At 48.2% G+C, this 20,039-nt stretch overlaps 1 protein-coding gene across 2 annotated transcripts; it reads right to left on the bottom strand.

Annotated features, from left to right (window-relative positions):
* Nucleotides 1-6,239: 6,239 nt before the first annotated feature.
* On the bottom strand, nucleotides 6,240-17,911 carry PPP1R3B (protein phosphatase 1 regulatory subunit 3B). Of its 2 annotated transcripts, none has more exons than XM_004757810.3 (2): nucleotides 17,661-17,911; nucleotides 6,240-10,956 (listed from the first exon to the last, which is right to left on the bottom strand). In XM_004757810.3, the coding sequence occupies exons 1-2, from the start codon at nucleotides 17,795-17,797 to the stop codon at nucleotides 10,074-10,076; spliced, it is 1,020 nt and encodes a 339-aa protein (XP_004757867.2). In that variant the 5' UTR covers nucleotides 17,798-17,911; the 3' UTR covers nucleotides 6,240-10,073. The 2 variants fall into 2 exon arrangements, with proteins under 2 accessions (XP_004757867.2, XP_004757868.2); XM_004757811.3 differs by lacking the exon at nucleotides 17,661-17,911 and adding an exon at nucleotides 16,853-17,626.
* Between the last annotated feature and the right edge of the window lie 2,128 nt (nucleotides 17,912-20,039).

The raw sequence follows: 20,039 nt of genomic DNA, 5'->3' as shown, positions 1-20,039 counted from the left end.
CGCCGAAGCCACCCAGGCGCCCCAGTTCAGCAGTTTCTTACGAAACCAAACATGGCTCTAGCCTCTGACCCTGCAAATATCACGCCTGGGCATTTACGGCAGATAAATGAAAACTTGCGTTCACGTAAAAACCTGTACGTGGACGTTCATAACGGTTTTATTTGTCATCGCCCTAAACTAGAAGCAACTCAAGGGCTCTTCAAGATAGTCATTGTTAACTGCAATGTCTGTCCATGGAATGCGCACAGCAATAAAAAGGAACACACGGATACATGACACGACTCGGATGGCTCTGCTGGGAAGGATGCGGAGTGGAAAAAGCCAGTCCCCAAAGGTTACATACCGTCTGATTCCATTTATACAACATTCTCGAAAGTACAAAATTATACATGAGGGACACCAGATTCGTGGTTACCAGGGGTCAAGGCCCCCGGGTTGGGATGGTGTGGGGGAGGGGAGGGGAGGACAGGCAGGGTGACTATAAAAGGACACCGTGGGAGGCGTTTGCGATGTTTGGACCACATACATCAATGTCAGCACCCTGATCGTGACCTTGTGTTATACTTTCACCAGATGTTACCGTTGGGAGAATCCTGGTAAACAGTACCCCAGTTCTCATTATTTCTTAAAATTGCATGCAAATCTATAATTATCTCAAAATCACAACTTCAATTTTTTAGAATATTTTTTAAAATGTTATATTTGACAGAGAGAGCACGCAAACAAGCACAAGCAGGGGGGAGAAGTAGGGAGAGGGAGAGGGAGAAGCAGGCTCCCCACTGAGCAGACAGCCTGACGTAGGGCTCGATCCCAGGACTCTGGGATCACGACCTGAGCCAAAGGCAGACGCCTAACTGACTAAGCCACCCAGGTGCCCCACAAATTTAATTTTTTTTTTTTAAAGGAAACAAATGCTGTCTGGGCTTGGTTCTATTCTTTCTCTCTCTCTCCTTCCTTCCTTCCTTCCTTTCAATTTATTTACTTATTTTAGAGAGAGAGCACGAGCAGGAGGGGCAGAGGGAGAGGAAGTGAGAATCCACAAGCAGACTCCGTGCTGAGCGCGGAGCTGGTGCGGGGAGTGAGGGGCTGTTCTCTTGACCCTGAGATCGCAACCTGAGTTGAAACCACTGGGCCACCCTGGTGCTCCCAGGCTTAGTTTGATGCCAGTAAATGGAGTGAAAGCATGTGCGGTTCAGGAGAAGAAAAGGCTAACATGGTCACCGGAGAGATTGTATAGAGCTTGGCAATGATGGTCTTTTTCTTTCCATATTCCCAGAAGCACTTGGCCCTAACTACAACGTTGCCCACAGAAGTACTCAGTAGTTTTGTTTTGTGTATTATTGTTAGTATGGAATGGAAGTCGCCTTGTCAGGAAGTTCAGTTTTTGTATGTAAATGTGAGACACTTAGGAACGATCATAGGGAACTCCAACGCAAGTCCTTTTGCGTAACATGGGGTTAAATTGTGTTTCGCTCCCATAGAAGTTTTGTTTGCCAGATTGCTTTTGTTTTATTTTACAGGATATCCTTGAACTACATTCACTAGCATCGGAAGCAGGAGACTTGTAACTTCTGCACTCTAAGGAAAAGCTTCTCACCCCCATTTCTGGGTCCCGTCCCCCCCACCCCTCCCCCTTAGGAAGTGCCTCAGGGGTCGGGGAGGGGGAAATGGGTGTGGTCCCCTGCTTCCTGCAATTTCTGCCTTAGCCAGCACCTTTTCAATTTATTACGAATTGGGTTCACATCAGATTTCGTTTAGGAACAGATTCCAGCATTTTGTAAAAATTTGGAAACCACCACCGTTTGAGGCAGCTGAACCTCAGAGCTGAGGTTGTGCTCGGAGACCCACAACTCCTTCGCACTCCCTTGTCTGGGGAGATAGCAGGGATGCCCAGCCGAGCAGAGCAGGAGCGAGAGATGCTGGAGAGGAGGAGGAGAATGAAGGCCTGTGTCACTCCGTTCTGCTCTCGCTGCGGCGGGCTGTGGTTCTCACTCGGTGCTGCCCTTAGTCCTGGCTGGAACACAGAATACCCGGCCTGAAGGCCTGGGTCAGAAACTCGCCATTTGGAGAGTAGAACAATGGACTGGTGTAAAATGGACCAGATTTTTGGAAAGAAAATAATTTTTCTTCGGTTTTTCTTTTCATTGTGTGTGTGTAGTAATAAGGCATGAGGATTTCAGGCCGTGAGGTGATCGAGCAGCCGGTGGCAAAGCTTCTGGAGACTGGAAAATTGGGATGAACAGGTGCTTGATTGAGTGAGCGAATGTGCAAATCTGTGTGCCTAGAGGATTTACAAAAATATTTGGGGGATGTGTCAGAGTTTGTTTCAGTAGAAAATTGATTGATGGCAAATGGTTAATAATAAAATAATTTTTGGTCAAATGATATGGTAATAAGATCTGTGAAATGTCACCTAGCTCGTTCCACGTTCAGGTGGGACCGGGGTGTCTCTACCAAAGGACAATTAACTAGGTGGCCCTGGGGGCAGGCCCAGTGCGGGTAGTGAGGCATTTCTCTTTCTTACCAGCTGTCACAGGGCATGTCATGGTGTGTGGTGTCCCTACTTTCTCTGAAAGACGCGTGAGCTCTGCTGGTGGAGTCCTCCTTGGGTATACTGGAGCTTCGTAAAAACCTTTCCAAGTCCCCACAGCATGAACACTAGGATTTCCTTGGCATTGCAGACCTTCCTTGGGTTCTAGCTGAGGGTGAAGGCCAGGAGAAGGTGATCGATCTAAAAGGAAGAGCGTGTGTGTCTGCAGGACAGAGAGAGGGCCCGCAGGAGGGGAGGCCCTGGGTGCTTCGGAGAGGAATTCCCACCTCCTCGATTTCCTGTGCTTCTGAGGGCCTCTTGAACTTGCTGCGTCAGAGAAAGATGAGCTGAGACCGTGTAGTTGGCCAAGTTCCCAGGAGCCCTTCAGGGTTACTTTGTGGGGAGTGAGGCCTGCAATACAGCTAAATTCTGCCTCTGTCCCTGTAAAGAGTTTTCAGGGAGCTCTGCCATGCACTGTTGGGAAGGGACGGGGTGCACGGGGATGAGGCCGTAGGACTTATGTCCAAACCATTAATAACCCCTTTCCTCTTTGAATTGACTGGAGTTTCCAGAGGGCGCTTGGCCATGTGCACTGCAATTAGGAAACAGAAAACCTAACCAACATAAACACATTGAAACCACAGACGAAATCATGCTCTGTTATAACCCATCCAAAAAAAAAACAAAACCAAACAAACCAAAAAACAAAAAACCAACAGCCCACCATCCAGCCAGAACTGATTCCAGTCCCAAACCAGCCTGGGCTCTCTGGGTCCCCCCAAGGTCTAAGAGGATCCCTCAGGCCCTGGGACAGGGGAGCATGGCAGGGATTGCTCCCCAGGGTTTCCTTGGGCTGCTCGTAGCTCACACGTGGAGTGCTTTGTGGTAATTCAGGGCACCTCTGCTCCTTCTCGAAAGCATTCCTATTTGGGTCCTCGACCATAGGGTCTCTCAATCAGCCAACTGATGAGTTGTCTCTGGGACTCCGCTGAGGTTCTGAGAGTCCACTCTGACGTCTCACTCCTCCTAGACAGCTTTTCAACCAGGGTCAGCACCCTGCGGCCAGCAGTTCAAGTCTAGCCCTTGGCCTGATTTTGTATTTTTGCACAACCCACACCTATGAACAGTTTTTAAATGTTTAAAGGGTTTTTTTTTTGTTTGTTGGTTTTTTTTTTTTTTTTGAAAGAATATGTGACAGAGGCTGCAGGGGGCTCCTCAAAGCCCCAAATAGTTAGTTTCTGGCTCTTTCCAGACAAAGGTTGCCAACCCCTGACCGAATCAGCCCATCCTGCATTTTGGGGTGGAGGCCTGGGATCCCAGATCATAATTACTATTTTTGACCCCAGAGGAAAATGAACGTTATGCCTCCTCATCCTCCCTGTGCCAAATTCAAGTCCAGCGGAGGGGCCAAGTGTAGGGAGGGACGTCCATGTGTGTGAGATGAATGATGCCAAGTAAACCTGTCACCTACAGGAGAATCCCACGTGAACAAGAACCTCTGTTGAGATTCCCTGTCTGTCTCCTCACTGAGGGCTCTTCACGGAGAAGGGAGAGGGAGGGGGGGTTAGAGCCTTCCTGAGCCATGACAGAGAGCTTCCCTTATGGTGGAAGATGATGTCGAGGCTATAAGTTCTGCCTGTGGGCTAGCATGCCTCTGTAGCCACAGGGCCTTTCCATGGTTTCCTGCCACCCATCACATTGAGTTGGGCCCTTGCATACCCAAAATATGTACCGTTTGGATTTATGCTTCCACGTGGCCCCTGGGCCTCACACGTGCTGAGGAAGCCTTTGGGAGGGATGTGCCATTCGCATCTAAAGACGAGTGTGTTGGGACGCCCCGGTGGCTCCCTCCGTTAAGCGTTTGCCTCTGCTCAAGTCGTGATTCCAGGGTCCTGGGATCGAGCCTTACGTCGGGTTCTCTCCTCCGTGGGGAGCCTGCTTCTCCCTCTGCCTGCTGCTCCCCCTTGCTTGTGTTCATTCACTCTCTGTCAAATAAATAAAATCTTAAAAAAAAAAAAAAAATAGAGCCAAGCGTGTTCACTCCTCCCCCGGGGGACTGCATCTCTCCGAAAGGAGGGACTTACTCTTTAGAATTGACCATTTCAGTGTCTGTTCTGTTAGAGTGACTCCAGTGTGTTGGGGGGTGAGAGTTCTTGGAAAAAGAATAAAGGACCCATGTGGTCCTCCCGGCTTTGTCACGGATTGGCTCTGTGACTTTAGGACACACAGAGGGCCTTCGTCTCTTCCCCCCTTGAACGCGAGCTGCTATCTCTCCGGCTTGCACACTGATTTTATGACGTCCACGCTGCTGTCTGGAATGCTATTCATTCCTGTGATTCTTGCAAAGAATGGAAGTGGTGTACGTGATATTTCTTACAAGTTTATATTTAGAAGCATTTTTTAAAATGAACATGTTGGCTGACTCTTAAGTACTTGGGGCACCACTAGATCCCCTGGTTGTCTTATCCTGGCTGAAGAACACTCAGAGCCCCTCTGATCGAGCACTGGACAAGGTACAACAGTATCGAGGCCAGGACCCAGCCTTCCTGACTCCTGATACCGAGAGGCAGCAGGACGCACTGCTTTTCCTGGCTGTCAGAGGATTCATCTAACACATGACTATCTCTTGGAGGGGTTGAGGAGGAAAAAGCACCTGGCAGGCTTTGCACGCCATAGATAAGCCGTAAACGTTCAACTGAATAATTCAGAGCTGGATATTTGCTAATCTGGAGACAATGCCCTAGCAAAGTGTTTTGTGCTGGTTTTTTTTTTTTTCCCTCCAGACACCTCTGAGATGTCTCGCAAGTTAGAATCATGTAATGATTATGAAAATCATACTGAATCTCAACTAGACATTCATCAAAACCACTGTTGATTTTTCCCCCTTCCCATTTTTGGTAAGGCAAACTGTGGGCGGTGTTGGACAGTCTTGAGAAAGGCAGGTATGTGTGTAGCTCCCTTTTTGAATTTACTCACTAGGTGCTGAGTCTGATATGTTCTACCTTCCCACTGGCCTTCGTGGTGTGGCGCACACTGCATTACAGGAAGCATCTGGAAGCAATTTGCCTCACCCTCCATCCCATTGAAGTCTGAAATAAAAGATGTCTGGAAATCTTACTTAGGATGAGTGTCTGACACCCAAAGGAGCAGAGGTCCCACCGGGAGCTCGTTGGCTTTGCTGGTTCCAGCTTGTCTGAACAAGCAGTTATGAGCTATCATGGCTGGTCACAGTTCTCCCACTTTTAGAAACAGTCAGCCCTAAAACTATGCTTCACGAGCAAGTGAGAGGGAGGGAGACAAGTCCTCAGATCAATAAAAATGGGTTCAGAACATGCTGGCCCTGTGCTTCTCTAGCTCTCCTTTACTAGCTGTGACCGGCCTTCACCACTGTGACAGCGAAACGGCCATTACCACCCTCCCTGTGTGTCTCAGCTTTCGAACTCAGCCCGATTGAGACCTAGTCCTCTGAAAAACCTACATTCTATATGTGGAAACACAATGCCTGAAAAGAATTCTGCCCAGGGACCTGGCTGCCTCAGTCGGTGGAGCTTGCGACTCTTGATCTTGGGGTCGTGAGTTCGAGCCCCATGTTGGGCCTAGAGATTACTTAAAATAAAAAAAATAAAAAAATAAAGAAAATCATAAAAAAAATTCTCACAAGCCTCTGACTCCCAGAATAGCATCAGTTTTTAAAATAGAACAGTTTCAGTTTTGTGTTTTCTACCTTTATTACATTTTTGCGTTTGAGATACAAACGAACCACTCTCTTACACCACACACAAGACATCCATTCTGGTGATTTTAAAGTGCATTTCCCCTTTACCTTTGTTTACAAAAATATTTTTTTCAAAACATGTGGACATTTCTTGACAAGGCACTTTTCAGGCATCGGGTGAAGACCAGCCTTCGGTTCTCCATTCATGCTGAAGTCAAAGTGACACATCATCCTCACAGGTCCGACAGGCTCTAGAACTGATCACGAAACTGCCGAAACATTCACAGCTTTCCAACCCTACCAAGGAGAAGCCATCTGAAACCACAGACTCCCTGCTCAGTCCCATGTGTCCACTTCGGGAAGTGCGGAGAAGATGCCAGAGTGTCTTCGAGGCCCCGGGAAAGATCCCATTATGACTCTTCATCCCCAGTTTCCGAGATCGGGACCCCCCCCAAGAGCAGAGAGCCACAGGGCCTGCTCTAGCAAACCACACCCAGTGGAGGAATTTTCGATGAGCAAACAAATGAAAGACAATCGAGGTTTTCGTTCACTGTCCACTGAGAGGGAAGACCTGGAAAACGAGCACTTCTAAAAAATGAACAGACACTTTTTTTGGTTTATAAACATACCCATAACCCATTGAACATCCACGTGACTACAAGTAATGCTTGTTTTTAAAAAGGCAAATTATATGCAAAGATCAAAACCACAAAACATTCTTTTAGCCATTCGAAATTTACATCTTTAAAAAACACTGAAAGAGTCCTGTTTTGCCACCATTAAAATGAAACCTTAGAGAAAAAAAAAAAAAATTCTATCTTGACTCTGAAACTGTTTTAATTTCTGGAGAACTACAGAACTCCCATTATTTCTCACCACTTCCCCTATCATCAAAATACTTAAATAAAAAGAAACCCATTCGAATGCTTCTTATCTTCCAAGAAACACTGAAAGCTTATTTATTATGTATTTCTCAAATAGTCCCGCTTATTTATTGCACCTGATTTGTGAATGCTCCCCAGGGCGTTTGGGGGAAATAAATACAAAAGAAATGGAGCTGCTTCCCCATTTCTGGACAAGGGCACCCTCGGTGGGAGGCCCGCCCTTTTGGGGGCAACTTGGAAAGGGCACTGGGGTTATTGGACATTAGTCATCATCACTGAATCCAGCTGTGTGAGGGGCACCCCCCTCCCCAAGTCAGGCTGCAGTTGACGTCTGTCTGCAACTAAGAAACCCGTCACTGTCTGAAGGGTGTAGACCTATTTACGGATGGCGAGCTCCGAAATGAGGAGGGGTTCTGCAGAGCCTGGGACCCTCTGTTGATAACCTGCGGCACAACTAGACCCAAGGAAGAGAGACTGGTGAAGAAAAGATAATATTCTTCAGATGCCCCTGCCTTCCTGAACCACGAGGCTGACAGGGAAGTCTCACAACCACATTCTCTAGTCAGAGAAGGGTCTTTGGGGGCAGGTGAGGACTTGCCTGGTAGGGCGGGCATCCCAGGTGCACTGGCAGGGCTTGGCAACCAGTGCCCCTCGCAAAAAAGCTGGGGTGAGCTGAAGAGTGAAGAATGACGGAGGAGGCGGCTTAGGGCCATTGTAAGAGCTACTTATTGCTGAATCACTGTATTTCAGATTTTGACCCCGGAATGTCTTAAGACCACCATGACTGAAAACCGAATAGGAACAGGAGTCTCTTGAGGCATTTTTCTTTTGAATACAGAATCATCTTGTTACTTTTAGACTGGTAACATGTACATGACAGGGCACCCTCTAACTTTCTTGACTTGGAGGAAGAGGGCCTGGACTTCTAAAAACAAAATAGATTCACAACCTATATAAAATGGCTTGCTTCCATTTGGTTTTAATTTGCACTATCGATCGTTCTGACCGCCAGATTTGCTAACACTGAAAGTACCGTTCGCGTACTTGATGTCGGCGTGTCTAGATAAAACACCAATCTGCCCAATTTCAGCACGAGATAAAAAGGCCATTTTCCCCATTCATTATGTCATCCCCGAGTCCTACCCATGTGGGAGAGGCATAAAAAATAAAGCACTAGATCGCAGATGAGTAACAGCCAGTTTTAGGAACAAGAATTACATCAGACATCACTTAAAAACATTTAAAAAGTCAAAACATTTCGAAGTTCAAAAAAGAGGGGGGGGGGAGAAAAAACCAACCACAAAACTAGAAGCCAAGACACTCCATCCCTGCCTGATACTAATGGACCAAGCCGCAGCGGCCAGGAGGCCTTTTCTAATCAATCTGGAATATGCAAGCAAAACACGACTTTCTGCCTGCAGAGTCCGGTGACTGCGCCTCCAAATCCAGGCCGCTGTGCCTCCCTCTGCTTGCCTCCTTTAGGAAAATCCCACTTTACTAAGATCAGGCAAATGGAAAATGAGACATTTAATTAAGCTCCAAAGACAAAACACAAAAGAAACAAAAACAAAAACAAAAACAAAAACACCCAACCTTCTCCAAATACATATGTAAAAATATTTTTTTAAACACACCCAAGTACAAACCAATCTCACCCCAGAAAAATCATAGCGTTTGGGGATCCATCCGTCCGTGAATGTCCCAGGAGTCTCACGACAGTATGAACCAACGGACTTTTAATTCATGGTCCAATATGGGTAAGAATAATTAATCTCTGATATTTCAGAGTTGCCACACATTGAAAATAAAATATTGAGAACTTGGTGAGGGCTTTCTCCTCTATCCCTTTTATACAGACTCACACACCATAAATAAGAACACCCAAATCAAAGTCCCTGGGTGCTTGCAAAGAGTCCTGGGTCGTGCAGATCACAGTCAAAACCAAACCAAACAACGTGTCCTGAACACAGCATGGAGAGCTCTCGAGGAAAGGACAGTCTAAAATCCCTCCGTGAAGAATGAGGTGCTTGCAAACTAGCCGGGCAAGTTCCAACAAATCTTGTCATTGGGCTGTCTGGTGAGGCAGGGTAGGAGTGAGTACTTCGAAAGCTACTTCGAAAGTTCCCCCGAAAGCAGAGAGGAAGAGCTACAGGTGTCTCCCTCTGTCCTGCCTATCAGAAAAGCCTGCAGTCTGGAGCCCAGCATGGGGGTAAGTTTCTTTTGACAACTGGTATGTTGTTCTCTGCCGGAGCACACATACGTGGGGTCAGAAAGAGGAAGCACCTGTTTCCGTCACAGGCTAATTTACCTTGATTATCTTTTCCTGAACATCAGATGAACTGTGAAGGAAACAAAATGCAAAAAAAAAAAAAAAAAAAAAAAAAAAAAAAAGCACAGAGCTGCAGTGTGAAGCTAAGCACGTGTAGACAAGGAATGCCAGCAACAGGCAGGAGGGGCTCGGCTGGGGTGTGGGGGGCACTCAGAGACCGATGACAAGGGTCCCGGGGCAGCGGGCTGGCTGGGATGGAGTGACTTCCAAGTGACCGTTCACATCCCAGGGGGCAGGGGCGGTTTCCCCAGGCAGCTGGGGTGCACCCCTGGTGGCCTCACTCTGAAGCCACCATCCCCTAGTGTCACCAGCAGTACCCACGGGCCTGGTCCCTGCCCAGGCCCGGGCCGGCCCTGCCACCCTGCTCCAACTCTTGTGGCCACCCTGGATGCCGAGCCGACCAGCACCCCACCGTACTCCGAGTATGAAACCAGTCCTGGCACCTAAACCTGGCTGGCTGAGCTGGCGTAAGAAGAAAAGTGAACAGGATCCTCTCTTTTCAGAGACTGTGCCTAATGGCAGTTCTGCGTTTCTCCTGGCTTCCGTCTCCACCCGCCCGTGACCGCAGCGAGGCTCCTCTGCACCCGCTCCGCCATGCTCCGGCACACGCAGGGTCTAATAGTAGGGACCTAGTTTTTCATATCCTAAATAACTCGGCCACTCCGGAAACAGACCGTAGGAACACCGAGGGCTCCCAAAGTGGTCAAAGGATATTCCAAAATCGGGTCCGTTTTGTGGCTCGGCGGCACCCTGCGCGGCTTTCAGCTCGGCTCGGATGATCCTATAGTTTTTCCCTTTGTTGCTGTCCCAGTACGTCTGTCCACTGCACTCAAAGCACACGGCAAACTCCATCCTCTCATAAGACTGAATTTTCGCAGGCAAGCTGATCTCAAAGGAGAAGGTGTCCCTGTCCGAGCCGGCGTAAGTGTCCTTCACATACAGACAGGGAAAGTCTGTGAAGCTTTTCCAGGTGTCGAATGTCATTCTTATTTTCACCGTCTTCTCAAACGCCAGGTTCTGCACCTTCACTGTGCCTGCGATGGCTTTGTCCTTCAGGACACAGTTTTCAAGGCATACGTGGTCGGTCTGAAGCCGGTTTCTGAAGTCTAAGTAATCAGCGGAAGGCTGGGTGAAATCCAGAACAAAGCTCTCGCTCTCTGCTGTCGTCAAGCTCACAATGTTGTCTAGGAGCTCGGTGATGTTAAAGGGAATATCTAACGGGTCATCGAATTCTGAGAACACTTTGACCATTGTCAGGGCCAGCCCTTGGTTGTCTGCGAAGGACACCCGCTTTTTCACCTTCTTCTCCTGGACCGTGGGGGCCACCATCCCGCCGGCTTCATTCCTGCTGCTTAGCTGAATGCACGGCCTCAGTGGCTCGCTGGGCTTCGGTGAGGTCTTGAAGGTGAACCTCTCTCGGCGCAGGGAAGGGGCCATGCAGCTGTATCTGTACTCTATGTCCACAGCCATCATGGGGTTAGATGAATAGGCTAGAACCCTGGCCAGAGGGGAAGAAAAAGAAATGGCAAGGAGATCAGACAGACGTTCAAGGCATCATTGCAACGGGCTGGCAAACCACGTCTGCCTTCCGCCTCTGCCCACACAGCTGCAGTCGGGCATTAACTCAAGTGTGGGCCAGCATGACCTTGGTTTCAGGGGAGATTAAGAGTGTCAAGTGTGTGTGGGGGGGCGGGGTTAAAACACAAAAAATAGTAGGAAGCCGCTGGTTTTAAAACTAAATTCACAGGTATTTCTATTAGGATTTCTTGGGGCCCTAAGGAGGCTAGAGTGCCTTGGGGAATAACGAAAGGATGCACTTTTTTCCCCTTTTTTAAAGATTTTATTTATTTGAGATAGAGAGAGAGCAAGCATACAAGCAGGGAGGGGGAAGGGGGCGGGGGAGAAGCAGGCTCCCCGCTGAGCAGGGAGCCCAATGTGGGACTCAATCCCAGGACCCTGAGATCCTGACCTGAGCCGAAGGCAGACGCTTAATAGATGGAAACACCCAGGGGCCCCAAAAGAAATGCACTCATCTCACCGATACTGATTGGTATTTATTATATGCCAAGTCTTATGCTAGACAGTGGAATTCAACTGTGAAGACAGACATAATGTACACTAGATTTTTATATGCCAGTATAACTTTCTTTTTAAAAATGCCAATAATTTAGTTTTTTTTTTAACCTTTCATATAGGTGGATATTTGTTTTTTCTATAGTGAAGATAACCTCTATAAGAATAAAAGGCAAAGAGAATCCTGCTGAAGATCAGGTTAAATCTGACTTCATAAAAACAAGATTTTTCTGTAAGTGAAAAAAAAAAAAAGATTAAAGACAAACTGCGAAAACATTTTACAAAAAGTATGGCAGGAAAGAGTTAATATCTTTGTATATGAAGAGTTCTTACAAAACAATAACAAAGTCAAATAGCCACATAGAAACATGAGCAAAGAGCATGAATGGAAAATTCATGAAAAAATCTTAAAATTGTCCTAGAAATACACAAAACATCCAACTTTATAATTAGAGAATTTAGATTAGGAAACAATGCCTGTTTTTACCTACTGAGTTAGTATAGATTTTTAAAAATAATATGAAGGGGCACCTGGGTGGCTCTGTCAGTTAAGTGACTGCCTTTGGCTCAGGTCATGATCTCAGGGTCCTGCGATTAAGTCCCAGCTGCACTCCCTGCTTGGCAGGAAGTCTGCTTCTCCATGTCCCTCTGACCCTCCTCCCTCATTGTGCTCTCTCTTAAACAAATAAATAAAATCATTAAAAAAAAACTTAAAAAATAATATGAATACATGGATTAGTCTAAATCAGCACCTTTCTAAATCTTCGTATCATTTTTGGTTATATCACATACAGGTATTAATCTTAAGGAATTAATGCATGGGGGTTAATGTACTAAAATGTCCAATGCAGCAACATAGGGAGGAAAAGGTGAGAAAACCTAAGAACCAGTAATAAGTATCTGGTTAAATTAGGTATACAACATCCAGCGATAAAATTTTGTATCGTTACTAAAACCAGTATTTGGAAAAAAGTTTTAAGTGGCATGGAAAAAAGTTATAATATATTGTTAATGTAAAAAATAGAGAAGATAAAATTGTACATAGAGACTAGACTTGTAGGGAAAAGTATTAGGTATATGTACAGAAAAAAGACTAGAGATATACTTAAAACTGTTACAAAATCCAGGTGGCGGGCGCCTGGGTAGCTCAGTGGGTTAAGCCTCTGCCTTGGGCTCAGGTCATGATGTTAGGGATCAGGCTGATCCTGGGATCTAGCTCTCTGCCCCCCACCCCGCCTTCTCTCTGCCTGCCTCTCTGCCTACTTGTGATCTCTGGCAAATAAAAATCTTAAAAAAAAAAAAAAAAAAAGAAAATCCAGGTAAAGGCATTTCAGGAAATTTGTTTTCCTGTGTTCTGTTTCTTGTATTTTTTAAAATAACATCACTTCTATAATCAGGGAGAAAAAAAAAGTATCTAATAAAATAAAATGCCTCAAATATTTAAGACTTGCCAAAAACCTCTCCCATCCAACACTATAGCCTCACTAAAGCCAAGCCATTTTTCTCATCTAATTACCATAGCAAATTTATATTCTGATTTGATAGTTACAGTGGGCTACCTGGAGAAGTCAGGGACGAAACCAGTATTAAACTCTAGTCTGCGAACCACAGAACACAGGATCTAGATTAGGTCCCAAGCCTCTCCCCCCTCACTATGGCAAAGGGTAGGTATGTGGTGTTTTTTTGGGGGTGCCTGCTCGCAGGCTCCCCTAGTTCCTGCCCACTGGTGGGGGGCTTCAGGGTAATGGTAGTAGTGAGGGAGAATCAAAAGGCAAAATGCTGCTTGTCTTCTGCCAGGAGCTGAGACCACTGGTTCAGTCCAATAAACATCTCATTTTCAACTTCTGATTTTGATTAACCAAATACATAAAGAACAATAAGAACAAAGACACATTGGATTTGATCCCATTTTCCAAAAGAAATATAATCATTCCCTAGGATGCAGGGAACCACTTGGTGATGACTGACTGGAAAAACACACATTCAGAGACACAAAACAGTAATTTATAGCCACAGTGTACTTATCTAAACATCCACTTTAAAGGACATTTGTCTTACTGTTTCCCCTCTAACAAAATCAATGAGTGAAAATTTTCGGAGCAAATTTGCTTTCTATTATCTGTTCTTGTAGCCAGGCAATTGTTCTGCAAAGGAAAAGTTCTCACTGAAATGGGCAACGTAGCTTTACACGGGTTGGCTAACGGGTTCAATGTGAAAAACAAACCAACCACCCTGTAGTTACAAAGTACTTAAGTTTTACATTCCCCCACTGCAAAACTTCGTTAGAATGCACTGGAATTATACTTTCAGTCTAATGTTAATAAGACTTCCCTCCTAAGATTAATAAACAACAGGTAGTTGTTTTAATTTTTTTTTAATTAAATGTGGATTAAAAATACCCCCAAAGTGGGCAAAGCCTTGCATCTCAGCCCCTCCCCCTCTGCTTACCCTTGACAATGTGGGCGTGAACTGCAGGCGGCTGGGTTCCTCCTCTGACCCTGCAGCCCTTCCTCCTTGCCTGAGTCCGCACAAGGTCAACCGTAAGTTCTCCAACCTCTTCTCTATCCCTTCAAGCCTGCAAACCAACCTCAATACGTGATTTCCCGCACCTCATCCATGCTTCTCCACACAACGTTCAAACAGCTCATTAGGAAAAGGTTGGGAAACTCTCAAGATACTTTGGAAAGAGAATTCTAAAACAAGCCGATCAGTGAAAGAATCTGCTCACTTGTAGTTAACTATAGCCACTCTGGGCTTTTAATCTTATGGATGAAAAAGACGGTAGCTGAAGACCTTAGCCAAGTTTCACTCTTTGGACCCAGTGTGTGTCCTTTTGGCCCTGAGATCCCTTTTATGACCGGACTGTCAGAACCAGCAGAGCTGGGGGTCGGAAGGTGAGCTTCTGGTCAGTGCTAGCTAACTCAACAACTCCACTGGCACTCCCTAGAGCCTCATTGGTTTTGCAACAATTCTTCCACGAAAGGCAAAAAGTTCACTACTTGGTGCCGAAGGGTTACCAAGAGGGCTTCAGCCTCAGGGGCCCTGCTAAGCAACCACTGCCCAGAATCCCTTCGCTATTTAAGTGACACCGTAACTGGAGGTGAGGACATGAACCCCAGTGGTCTCAATCAGGGTACGATCTGACTGTTGGCCACTTGCCTATCCTCACGGGTAGATTCCAGCTTTGATGAACCAGATCCTTCTACGATAATCAGGGTACCCAAATGCTGATTTGATGTGGGCCTTCCTGGCCCTCTGCTCAGGAATTTCCCAGTGGGCTGGGACAGGGATCATCATCCCCCAGAAGCACTCCTAGCAATGGAGATGGACAAGGTAAGTCTCCAAAGTCTCTGAAAGGAAGGCACCTGGACAGGTGTTTTATCCAAAAAATGACATAAAAATGATCAGTGCCAACACAGTGTGCATAGGCTGCACCTCGGGCCTCCCTCTCCTGACATGTTCTCCTAGCTGCTCAGCCGTTTCCCAGGCCGAGAAATATGAGTCACCAAGGTTGGCCAGGGGAAAGGCCAGAAGGAGAAGACACGGACCCATATTTGAACCAGCACAGTATGACGCAGGATTCAATAGCGGTTCGCTGCACGACAAGGTCCTGAGAGTATGAGTGTTATTCAGAGTCTCAAAAACTTGACTTCCACATAGATGCCTCGGAGATCATTTTTGCCCCTGGGCAAATGGGGAATGCCTAACGGTGGATTTCAGTTTTCCTGGTCAGAAGGCGGCAAACCCTAGCACTCCGTGAAAAGTGAAGCGAACAGGGATAGTTTTGCGTAATACTTTCCCTGTTCCACTAGAGACAAACAACGCACCTTCTCAAGACAGCTTGTCAGGTTATGGTGTGTTTCTGGAGAAACAATAAACTTGCACAGAGAATCAGCACATGACCTTCACAGTTTCAGGCAGTGGAGCTATTGGCTTTGGGCTGTGCCTTTTATAGGAAGTAAATCTTTTTTTGGTATCAAGCCCAAGACATTCCTCCCCTCCATTCTCATACTCTCATAGGAAAAGACAGAAAAATTAGATGCACCAAGAACCCACCAGGAACACCAGAACGACACGAGGTAATAAGCATTCACCCAGATGACCAGGTTATACTTTTTTTTTTTTTCTCCCCGGGTTATATTTTTTAACAGACCTGTCCATCCACACTTTGGCATTGCTTTACTCCCTCCCAAAAGATTTGGCTGACGCAGTATAAATAAAGTTGACATTTTTTTCTTTTTTTTCTCTCTTTTTTTTAGAGAGAAAGAGAGAGAGAGAGAGGGATCACAAGTAGACAGAGCAGCAGGCAGAGAGAGAAGGAAAAGCAGGCTCAACGCCAAGCAGAGAGCCCGATGTGGGGCTCGATCTCAGGACCTGGGTATCATGACCCGTGGGGAAGGCAGAGGCTTAACCCACTGAGCCACCCAGGCGCCCCAAAGTTGACATGTTTTCCTCTGTCCTGTGACCACTGGGGCCTTTATTCACAGTCTTAAAATTCACTTGCGCTCTTCTGTTCTGTCACCATCTAAAGCATCTGAGATACACACACGTGCGCACACACACTGCTTATTACAGTACCTACCACGGAACAACGCCCAACACATAACACAGAGCAGTAGCCTAGGAAGGCCTCCCCCTAGCTGTGCCACTTGGAGCAAGTCACTGACTGAACCTTTCTGGGCTTAGGCCTTCTCCTCGGAAGTCCCTTCTAGCTCCGACGCGGGGTTGCCAATAATGCCCACTAACTTCTTTTCTTCCCTCTCACTTCTTAAATACCTCTACTTTACTTTTGTGGGGCGTCCACTGGCTGTCTTCACTTTAGTCTTGGCTGCTGGACAGCCCCACCATATGAACCATTTCCTCTTCTCCCCACCCCTGCTCAAAGCCCTAACTTCTCTTCTCCCAGACCCTGAGGCTCCCAGGGAGGCCTGGCCACACAGACCACAGGCTCCACCACCTTCTGGCAACTCTCCAAGTCTTCAAGTCAAGTCTGTCCTAAGTTTTCTCCCCTTCTGCAGTAAACAATACCCCCCTGGTATTGTTGGTATAAACAATCCCCTCCAACTCTTCTGGTATGTCGTTCCAGGACCTATACCCTCTCTTTGGCTAGCAAGTCCCCTCCACACCCACTTTTCTGGTTCAGAAAGAGTGGCACGAACAGGGCACGGGGTGGGGTGGGGGGCAGGAGGCCGGCCCGGGCTTCCAGATTTGGAAGATCGCACAGGTCAATGCGACCCTGCCCCCCTCGGTCCAACCAGCCTGCACCCCGCCCCCCCACGCCGTGAGCTCCGTGAGCCCGCTGCGCCTTGTCCCGCACCCACCTTTTGGGCCGTGGGGAAGCCCCCTCTCCAGCTGGCTCGCTGCATCGGAGAGCCTGGAGGGAGGTGGCAGGGGAAGCTCCTGCCACCGACTACGTGAGCGTCGTGTGTCCGGGAGACCCGGCTGGCGCTCCGTTCCGGGAGACACGGCCCGCAGGGGGAGGAGGACAAGGAGGAGGAGCCCAAGTTATCACACCAGGGCGGGGCGGCAGGGCAACCCCGGTCGAAGCCGCGCCGCGCGAGCGTCCCCGCGCGGCAGCTTCGCCCCCGCCGGCCCGGGACAGCCCCTGCCTGGGGACCGGAGACCGCGAACCGGGGCTGGCTCTGTACCCCATCGCCCTCGGCGACCTGAGAGACTCCCAAGTGTATTTCCTTGCGTATTACGGGGAACCCAAGACCCGGGGAAAGTGGAGGCTACTTTTCCTTGTACTCCAGGCCCCACCGCCCAACTTCGGGGACACCCTCGGGGAGTGTCGGGTCCCAGGCGGGAAGTGCCTTGTCTCAGGTTCGAACTCGGTACAATAGTTTCAGCCCCAGCCACCGCCAACTACCCCTGGCGGCCAGACCCGCACGAAAGCGGAACACGTGGGTCCAGCCAGGCTCCATCCCACCTCTGGTCCCTGGGTTGCTCTTCCCACCTGGAAGCAACAGCCTCCTCAGCCCCGTCTAGAGTGGCCCACCCCCGGAGTGCAACTGCAAGTTGGGCGGTGAACGTGCAGGTGACAGGGGTCAAAGAAGGTCTCCACTGCGCGCCCCTCGCCGCCGTTTCTCGGCCCCGCGCTGGGACTCGAGGGCTTGGGGAGGGACGTACCTGGTGCAGCTCATAAGCCCCGATGCCCAGAGGCGCCAGCCCGCGGCAGCATCCGCGCGGGAGTAGCAGGGGCAGCGGCGGCGACCGCAGGAGCAGGGGCCGGGACTCAGGTCCGCGCCCTTGGCGGGCAGACGCATCCGTCCGTGCGCGAGAGCAGCTCGCTCGCCTCCTCCCCGTGGCGGGTCACCCAGACTCAGGCTCCCAGCTTCCCCGCTGCTCCCTTTAACTTTCCAGCACCTCTCCCCACTTGGGAAGCCATCCCGGAACCCCTTCCACGTGAACGCCCCCCGCGGCCAATGGGCGCGCTCGGGACGCGAGCCGTCGACCAATGGCCACGGAGCCGCGGTCTTGGAGAGCATCGCTTCGCCACGTGATTGGCTGCGCGCCGGGAGTGATAGGGCTGCGGGCCAGGGGCTGGGGAGGGGGCAGCGGGGTCACTGTTTCATCAGACGCGTGGGGCCGGGAGCCAGGGGACAGAGGCACTTTCCTATAGAAGAGCGTCCCGTTACAGCAAGAAGGCTGGCACGCGGGCAGCTTGCCAAACGCCCTCTTCCCAAGCAAAGTCCTGGCCGGGCAAAGCCTTCCCACAGGCGCAGTAGTAGTTGCGGTTGCATCCGCGCTGTCCAGCCGTCCACCGTCGTCGTGCGCTTTAGCCAGGGGCTTCACGCATGACCGTTAATTTCCCCATCATTTGCCAATCCCTGAGAGGCCGCTGGAGAGTGCCAAGTGCAGTTTGCCTCCGTGTTAGGTGGAGGCTCTCTGGGATGCGTAGCTCCAGCTCTAATGATAGTGTCGAAAATAAGTAATCACTGATGCTGGCTTTGTGCTGGTCGGGGTTCCAGGTGTTACTGTGAAAGCCTTACAGTAACCTGGTCTTATAAAGTTGTTATGGGGAAGGGGGTGGAGCGCGGCTGAGTGACTCAGTCGGTTAGCCTGTGCCTTTGGCTCAGATCATGACCCTAGGGTCCTGGGATGGAGGCCCCTCCCCCATGGGGTCTCTCCCTCAGCTACCCCCCCCCCACTTGTCCTCTCTCACTCTCACTCTCTCTCAAATAAATAAATAAGTAAAACCTTTAAAAAAAAAAAAGTTGTTACTGGGGCCATCACACAGAGTACCACATATTTAGGTATATAGGTAGGTATATTTCAGAGGAAATTACCTGACTTGAATCTGCCACAACTACCTGTACCTGCAGGGCCCCTACGATCTCTGTGATACACCTTGAGGTCTGCAGAGAATGATAAACCCAAAAAAGACCAGCTTCTCCCTCTCAGATGAGATCAGTTTAAATACATATTCACATGATCATATTAATCCCCTTGGTGCTCCTCTCTGAGCTAGTCACTTTAGGGATGAGCATCCTAGTTTTCTAGTTTTTTTTTTTTTAAGGTTTTATTTATTTGTTTGACACACAGAGAGAGAGATCACAAGTAGGGAGAAAGGCAGGCAGAGAGAGTGGGAAGCAGGCTCCCTGCTGAGCAGAGAGCTCAATATGGGCTCCATCCCAGGACCCTGAGATCATGACCTGAGCAGAAGGCAGAGGCTTAACCCACTGAGCCACCCAGGTGCCCTTAGTTTTCTAGTTTTAATGAATTTTGAAAATCAACAGAGGGTTGCCAGCTTGCTAAAGTGCCAAGATGTTAAAATTACCATCTTCTGTTACCAATATTTTATGTTTTAAAAAATATTCTTTAGCAAATATAAAAACAAAGTAATGAACATAATTCAGAGTAAAGGCCATTCCTTCACATTGGATATATTTAGCTTTAGGACAATTCATTATGTTGAACATGGCATTTGGGACTTTCTGCTTTTCAGGGATATGAAAGCAAATTCTAATTTTACTAGAAATGTAAAACTAAAACACTGATAGGTTGCCTTGATCCAATACAGGCCTTCAGCTCACGACACCGTCTCCCTGTCTGAGGGGGCAATTATTAGTCCTCTTCCTTCTCTTTTGATGGGAATATCTGATAGGGACCACCTCTGAAATCAGCTATTGGTAGGCGGTTGGCAAATAAGGTTTCTATTCAGTATTCCATTTGCCAACTCTAACCCCCTTTTATTAGCTGATGAGTAGGTTGGTTTTTGAAGCCAAGTGTTGGCTACATTTCTCAAGCGTGGTGAGCATGCTAGAGGAGTGGGCAAAGACGAAGAGCCAACTGGTGTTGCAAAATGAATTCAGGCAAAGGGTGATCTGAACCAAACCGGGAAGGAGTTGGGGCAAGTAAATACAACCTTATAGCATTAAGGTTTGGAAGCATCTTCCTTACATAGATCTAGGAAACCATGGGTAATCATTTCGCCCTGTGGTTTAGAGACTATTTCAGAGCAGGGGAGTGGTGCTAAACTTAGTTGTGGCTCACCACAGACTTGGT

The sequence above is a fragment of the Mustela putorius genome, unplaced genomic scaffold (assembly GCF_011764305.1).
Source record: "Mustela putorius furo isolate JIRA1106 unplaced genomic scaffold, ASM1176430v1.1 tig00003932_pilon_pilon_pilon:0A:0A, whole genome shotgun sequence".
Lineage (NCBI taxonomy): Eukaryota > Metazoa > Chordata > Mammalia > Carnivora > Mustelidae > Mustela > Mustela putorius.
Note: the sequence above shows the minus strand (reverse complement) of the source record. Positions and strands in the feature narration are given on the sequence as shown.